Consider the following 7,827-nt stretch of genomic DNA (forward strand, 5'->3'; position numbering starts at 1 on the left):
TGACCAAAAATATATATAGGTAAAAATATTAATGTTTTTGACACAAAATAGTGTAGGATGAAACTACATCTCATGACAAATCTAATGATACTTTTATCACTACTACGGTCACAATTTTCGTAGACAGCAAAAAATAATTTTCGGAGGAGGGCAACCAGTCCGCCTCTACTTTCGCGCCTCTGTAAATTAATCAATATTTACTAGAGGTGGGCATATGCCCACCTTTGTTAATATTTTTTTTCTTAAAAAATAAAACATCCAGGGAGCCCATTGATGGAGCCCGCTGAGCCCATCAATTCGTCGTCGCCGCTCGCCAGGTCCATCTGCACGCCGTCGCTCCTCACCAAATCTGCCCATGAGTTGCCGCTCCTCGTTAGATCCTCATGCGCACTACTCGCCATAACCGCACGCGCTGTCACAGCTCGCTAGAACCGTGCGCGTACCACCAGCGCACACCAGAAACCACGCGCGTGCTGCTGCTCAGATCTGGACCGCCATCGCGCGAGCTTGTCGTGGCCACCATCACCAGATACGACTACCTACTGTAACACCCTGGTGTTACATTTGTAACATTTTGCTGAAACAATTCGTAAGCATCTGATTTAGGTGCATTTGTGTATGATAGGCTTTATAATCCATGTTTGGCTTTGAAACATTTTTACGAAACGGGAAAGCATAAGGTTATGTTTCGTGTCACATAACGCGTTTATTACCTTAATCGAATTATTGTTAACGCTAAAGGTTATAAAACGTTTTGGGAATGACGATAAAAAGTTGTGGTCGATGACATGGATGGCTAGCGCGTACGTCCCGGGGGTCGGGTTTGGGGTTTCGACGAGAAACCTTTCAAATCGACGTCCTCCACGTAAGTTTTTGAGGTGGTCAACGAAGCCACCTTTGGCATTAGTTGTAGAACAATTGGCTTAAGAAGTAGCGCAATGTCGCGACTGAGAGTGATGGCTCGGTGTACTCCTTTTCGCATCAAGCAATTGGAATAGCGTTTGGAGCGCGGCGTACTCATTTTCTAGCTGCTTTAAAAGTCGTGCACGTCACCTGGCTGAGCTCTGGGCGCGGTCACCACCCCGTTTGGTTTGCCAGCGCGCTCTGCCGCGCGGGCCAGAGCCACTACCGCGCCCGGCTGCGTTCGCTGCACCGTGCACGCGCACGACCCGCGCGTCCTGGCCTTCTGCTCGCTGCTGCCCGCCTACGCGATCTGCTCGCCTGCCGCCATGTCTGTCCCGTCCTGCGCGCTGGCACGGGCCACGCTTTCCTGGCCACCGAGACCGACGCGCACGTCTTGCTCTGCTCTGCTTTGGCCGGGAGCGCGCCGGTCCCGCGCTGCACATCGCCTATCGCCACGGCGATTCTGCGCCGTTGACATCGCCTTGGCTATTTGTGCGTTGGACGACGGTCTGCCCGCCATCACCTCGCGTCGCACTCGCACTGTGGACCTTGTCGGATGTTGCCCGCTGCGTCGCCGTATCGTTGATTCGTCGGCTTGCTGCCACACCTTGCTGGCTGGCTCCTGGAGCCACGCCCTACTGTTTCCCCATGGCCGTGCAGGTCAGTAATTGCTTTGGCGACCACCGCAGGTCCGAGCCATGCCGCGCCAGGATTTCCCCTGTCTCCACTATCTCCTTGCCGCCGAAGCAATTTTCCCCAATTCGCCTTAACCATAGCCGTAGGTCTCAGTTCGCCTTAGGCACGGCTCCAGTTAGGCTGTCTGGCTGCGCCCCATCCCCACCTTGCTGTGGGTGTCCTTGCACATGATCGGAATTTCTTAATTCCGCGGCACCGGCTCCATAAGACCGAACCGACGTCCTCCAACTGGCGAACCAGCCCCGCAGTGCATCTTGTATCGATTCAGTGTACCCACAGTCTCGCCATATCCTTCCTGAGCACCCTGTGCACCTCAAGTCATAGCATCGCAGCAGGCCAGCCCCACCGCCGCGGTAGTGCCCCCGTCGGTCATCACCGCACCACCGCGAGCTCACGTGGCCAGCCTTGCTCAGACTGCCTCCTACCTAACCGTCAATGCAAGGGTGTCGGTGAGTACTCCCTAGTGCTCGCTAGCTCGTGCGCTAGCCTCACCTTCGCTGTTGCTCACGGGAACGCGCTCGCTCTTGCAGGTCAGGAGCCACCGCCGGGGAGGGAGTTTGTGCCTGCATCTGTGCTCGTCGTGTCGCCTCCAGTAGCTTCTACATGCTATCTAGGTACCTATCGACCCCTTAGGTAGGCCGTAGGGGTTCAGGTGAGGTCGGCGTGGTTGCCCGGTGCCGTGCCATCGCGTCGGTGCGTGCCCTGGGGGCCAGGGACCTCCTCGCGGTGAAGAAGAAGAAGTGGGAGGGTGCAGATGTAAAATGGTAGACTAGCGAAACAGTACCGTAGAGCTCGCAGCAAATGCTGAGTTCGTCGAGGGTGTTCGTGCATTTTTACCGACGCGCGTAGGCCTTCCCCTTCGTGGGCCGTTGGCCATCTAGGCCGCGCCTCCGCGTGGGCCGCGTGCTGGACTGCTATCGCGCGCGGGCGGGATAACGCGCTGGGCTGGGCTGCGCGTGGTGGGCCGGCGAATGAGGATTCGATTTTCATTAATTCCTTTAATTTGAAATGCTTAATTATTTCCTGTTATGAATACAACTTCGATAAATTGTAGTAAATTGCATGGTTGTCCAAAAATAGTGAAACTAAGTTTGTTAGGTTCGCAAAAATGTCGCCTACCTGTTAGTACAGTTAGTTCACCATTAGCGGTTAGGATGGTAGGCTCATAAGCTTGAAGTAGAAAGCTTAGCGGCATATCGATCTTTAATTGCAAGATTTGTTGTGGTAAACCGACGATAACTTTAGCTTTGAAATCATTACCGTAGGTTCCTTAGGCATTTATATACTTGCTGGAAAAATGGTAACCATAGAACGAGTCGTTTAATGACGTAGTTATTATCCTTGCTTTATCGTAAACTGGCATTAGGAGTATGAATATCCGTAGTCATCGTAAGAATGTAGGACGCGGTCATACATGTTAGTAGTACTGGTATATAGCTTAGACTTTAGTAGGAAGACCTCGCTTAGTAATGTAATAGAGGTACTTTTGCATTGAGAATTGTTGTTGCCATAGTGTAATCATTGCATCGTCATTTCATGTAGATCACGAACAGGTAGACTTCATACCCGTCGATGATCCGGAGTACGACGAGGTGATCGAGGAGTACGAGGAGGAGCTTTTCACACAGGAGGGAGCCCAGGAGCCTGTTGGTACTGACTTTGCTGACTCGGCACCTGCCCAAGGCAAGCCCCGGTGCATAACCCATATTTTTAAATGATCACTGAATATATTTATATGATATGCATTTACGTTACAGGCATTTTATGGAAACTACATGCATAGATATATCCACCCTGAGTCCTACTAGTGCAGGTCGAGTAGCTGCTATGCTTAGGATGTCGGTAGCGTGAGTAACCTGGCGTTACTCGCAAATAGGTGATTGCACTATAATATCATGATGAAATAATGGGAAGGAAAAATGGTGACCAGACAGGGATATGGATTTGATACTGGTGGGTGTGAGGGGTTGTGTCCTGCGGCCAACAGGGCATAGCCCGGTTACACTTTTTCCCTGTCTGTGTCGATTAAGGATCGGTCGTTGCATATGACTCTAGGTAAGTCACAGACTATTGTCCTGAGCACATACTTGGGTATGGGCGCAGGGAAGACTTGCTGCTCTCTTGTCGCAGATCTGGCTCTTTCCGGACCGACTGATGGGAAGAGGAGGTGGTGGAGGTCCTTGCGCTTTACTGAGTCTGGGATTCAGAGGCGGGGGCTTCGAGTCCAAGTTTGGACGGGGACCTGGACACCCAGGACAGGAGAGTGGTAGGTTAGTCCTGCTTGTGCCTGGGGTACAAGCGGGGTGTGTGTCTTTGGGGCACCCAGCTGGGCACATTGATTCGCGAATCGCCGGGTTACCCGGTACGGCTTGTCTACGGTTTAGCACCATAGTAAGAACTAGAAGTGGAAAAGGAGAAGGAACAGTATCGATTGCTCAACTCTTGCTTGAAAGTAGTACATGTGCTTATATAGATTGACTAGATAAAAACTTAATACGGTTGATGATAATAATATATCAATAAGGACTCACTATTAGTACTGCTTTTGGCTACAAGAGAACCAGCAACCATAAAGCCTAGCATATTACTTGGAGTCAGGAAAGTATTCCCACTATCGGATAAGTCTTGCGAGTACATTGTGTACTCAGGGTTTATTTACCCCTGTTGCAGGTGATGCTTGAGGAGTACCTTGTGTGGAGGATTCTTCTGGTGGGCTCAGACGAAATCCTCGTTATCTTGTCGCTAGATGTTATCTTTTAATATTCCGCTGTTTATCATTCCGCACTCTGTATTTGGTATTGTAATAATGTACTTTTAAGAAACTCTAATGTATGAGATGGACTTGTGTTGTAACTCGTTTTCATTATTGGATCCTTGGGAAAAATGTGGATCTTTTGGGTTCTCCCTCGGGGTGTGCCCGACGGATACCGCTCGTTGTAGTTGCTTTCGGGGTGCTTAGTGTCTGGTGGAAGACGAGCGCCTCTATAAGTACGCTATTTCAGGTGGTTCTGCTACAGTTAGTACCAGAGCCAATAATGGTCACGAGTTCCTCACTCTTTTACAAAACTAAAAGTTTGACCAACAAAAGTTTTGCGAAAAGTAGGATGCGATTAAGTTAAGTTATATAAGTATAAGCCCTAGCTATATGGTGTATCTAGGATAGCGGCACTGGTTTTATCTAATTAGTTTTCTGCAGGTACACTGACTTACGTTGCGTAAGAAATCGCTTAGTATACGGAAAGTGAGTGTGCGATGTGCCGAAAATGTTACGAACACCGCTATATTCCGGCTTGAGTGAACATATAGGTCGAAGCATGCATCATATAATAGCATCTTTTGAACTAGGAATCCCCCTTCACGTATAATGAAAGTAGTAAATTGGCAGGACTAACTTAATGAATACTTTAATAAATGTGCTGCCATCTCTTTAATCCCTAGATTCTAATCGGGAGGGTGTCCTAATGGAGGGTTCGTCTCTCTTATAGATGAATCTGAGGTTCGGACGTGGAAGCACCAGTTCGGGAGCGGCCAACGAGGGCCATGGTGACAGTGCTTAGGCCTTTGAGCGTGACAATGAGGGAGCTCGGGAGGTTCCACCTTTGGTTCCGCATCCTTTCCTGCCGCCACTACCGCCTCCGCCGCTGTCCGTCGTGGAGGTCATGGTGGAGTTGTTGGCTGCTCGTCGGGAGTTAGCCATGGCTCGATAGGAGACTGCTCGTGCCTTGGAGATTATGGCACAGGCCATCGCGGGTCTCGCCCGTGGAGGCCCCAGAGGCAACGGTGGAAATGGGGGTGGTGCTCGCTGTCCTGAGGGACAGTCCTCTTACCAGGACTTCCTCAAGACCCACCCGCCCACGTTCACGCCGTCGGATGATCCATTGGAGGCGGAGCACTGGCTTCGCACGCTGGAGCAGAAGTTTCGGCTGCTCAGAGTGGCCAACGAGCAGAAGGTGCACTTTGCGTCCTAGCAGCTTTTGGGGTCCGTAGGTGCCTGGTGGGAGACTTTCCTGGCCGTGGAGCTGCCGGTTCATCCGGCAATGTGGCAGGAGTTCTCCACCACCTTCCGCGAGTTCTTCATACCTGCTGGCGTTATCCACTAGAAGGTGACCGAGTTCATGGAGTTGCGTCAGGGGAACAGGACGGTAATGGAGTATGTGAATCAGTTCAACCACTTGGCTCAGTATGCTGGTAGTCAGGTGGACACGGATGATAAGAAGAAGGATCGTTTCTTTCGCGGTCTCACTCCTACTCTTCAGGAGAAACTATACTTAGGGAACTATCAGACCTTTGGGGCTCTGATAAACACCGCCATTGCTCTTGAGGGTTTTCAGCGGGCATCTCAGGCGGACTAGAAGCGGAGGAGGGTGACAGCTGGATCCTCTAGCCACCCTCATACTTAGAAGGTGGAAATTGTGAGGCGGGGGTCCTATCAACCATCCGGCGGGCCTCCGTTTCGGTCACCCCAGCAGACCTCACAGACTTCCGCTACTCAGTACAAGGCACCTCAGCAGCAGGTGCAGCCCTAGTAGACTCAGGGACAGCAGGTCCCACCTCATCAGGGATTCGGGAACAAGCCTGGTGCTTGTTTCAAGTGTGGCAAGGAGGGCCACTATGCCAGGGAGTGTCCTCAGCAGCAGACAGCTTAGCCGTCTCAGCCGTCTGCAAATTCCAAGCTGATTAAGAGGACTTTCATCAAGAGGAAGGTGCCCAGCAGATCTGGTTAGGTGCACTTCATGGATGCTCAGCAGGTTGTGCATCAGGAGACAGTTATGGCTGGTATGTTTACCATCGAATCCCATCTAGCTTTGGTGTTGTTTGATTCTGGGGCATCGCATTCCTTTATGAGCATGGGGTTTGTAGAGCGGCACAATTTATCACTTGTGGCTATACCGTATGCCTATAAGATCCGTACTGTGGGTTCTCAGATGTTCATCAACACCCGCATGGATACAGTAAGTTTGGTATTAGCCACCCACACTTACCGTCTACAGTTCATGATAATGCCTGTGCAAGGCATTGATGTTATTCTTGGGATGAACTGGTTGTGGGTGTATGGGTAGTATTGGATATGAAGAGAAGAAGTGTAGAGCTACGGCTTCCATCTTCTGAGGATAGGATGTCTCTCATCATACCCTCAGAACCGGTCTTACCTGTTGCTGCCCATGCTAAAGCCGTTTCTGATCTTACCTCCATTCTAGTAGTATGTGAGTTCCCAGATATTTTCCCTAGGGATCTTCCTGGATTGCCACCGGACCGGGAGGTAGAATTCTCCATTGAACTTGAGCCTGGTACTGCTCCTATCTCCAGACGTCCGTACCACATGGCTCCAAGAGAACTAGCAAAAATGAAGAAGCAACTGGAGGAGTTGATGGACAAGGGTTTCATCCGCCCAAGTTCTTCACCATGGGGTTGCCCAGCGATTTTCGTGAAGAAGGATGGTACACTGTGGATGTGTGTGGATTACCGCCCCCTCAATGCGGTAACAGTTAAGAACAAGTATCCTTTGCCCCGCATAGATACTTTGTTTGATCAACTAGCTAGTGCCAGGGTGTTCTCGAAAATAGATCTCCGATCGGGCTACCATCAGATCAAGATCAGGCCACAGGATATACCAAGGACAGCTTTCTCTACTAGGTATGGGCTATATGAATACCTAGTGATGTCTTTCGGTCTCACCAATGCCCCAGCTTTCTTCATGTACCTGATGAACTCAGTCTTCATGCTGGAGTTGGATAAGTTTGTGGTAGTGTTCATTGATGACATTTTGATCTACTCCAAGAATGATGAAGAGCATACCTGTCACCTCTAGATAGTCCTGACTCGACTCAGAGAGCACCAGCTGTATGCTAAATTCAGCAAGTGTGAGTTTTGGCTAAATCGAGTGCAGTTTTTGGGACATGTGTTGACACCTAAGGGCATTTCTGTAGATCCCAGCAAGGTACAAGATGTGTTAGATTGGAAGTCTCGTAGGTCTATGCACCAGATCCGTCAGTTCCTTGGGCTAGCTGGATACTATCGATGTTTTATCCCTGATTTCTCCAAGATAGCCCAGCCCATGACTAAGCTGCTCCAGAAAGAAGCTAAGTTTGTTTGGGGTCCAGCTTGTGAAGAAGCTTTTCAGTCCCTGAAGACTTTTCTGACCACTGCTCCTGTATTGGCTCAACCTGATATTGAGAGGCCCTTTGATGTTTACTGTGATGCCTCGAAGATGGGATTGAGTTGTGTGCT

General features: G+C 50.2%; 1 protein-coding gene across 1 annotated transcript; it reads left to right on the plus strand.

Moving 5' to 3' along the window:
* The first annotated feature begins 5,330 nt into the window (after positions 1–5,330).
* On the plus strand, positions 5,331–5,951 carry LOC136454347 (uncharacterized). Its single transcript, XM_066454795.1, has 2 exons — positions 5,331–5,549; positions 5,700–5,951. Exons 1-2 carry the CDS (start codon positions 5,331–5,333, stop codon positions 5,949–5,951), a joined length of 471 nt encoding a protein of 156 aa, XP_066310892.1.
* The last annotated feature ends 1,876 nt before the right edge of the window (positions 5,952–7,827 follow it).

This window comes from Miscanthus floridulus, chromosome 5, assembly GCF_019320115.1.
Source record: "Miscanthus floridulus cultivar M001 chromosome 5, ASM1932011v1, whole genome shotgun sequence".
In the NCBI taxonomy this organism is placed as follows: domain Eukaryota; kingdom Viridiplantae; phylum Streptophyta; class Magnoliopsida; order Poales; family Poaceae; genus Miscanthus; species Miscanthus floridulus.

Bases quoted from the DNA above. Each gene is read 5' to 3' on its own strand.
- LOC136454347 (XM_066454795.1), top strand. From the start codon at position 5,331: ATGGCACAGGCCATCGCGGGTCTCGCCCGTGGAGGCCCCAGAGGCAAC. The intron at 5,550-5,699 runs GTGCACTTTGCG...GTTATCCACTAG, and splicing joins GAGTGGCCAACGAGCAGAAG to AAGGTGACCGAGTTCATGGA.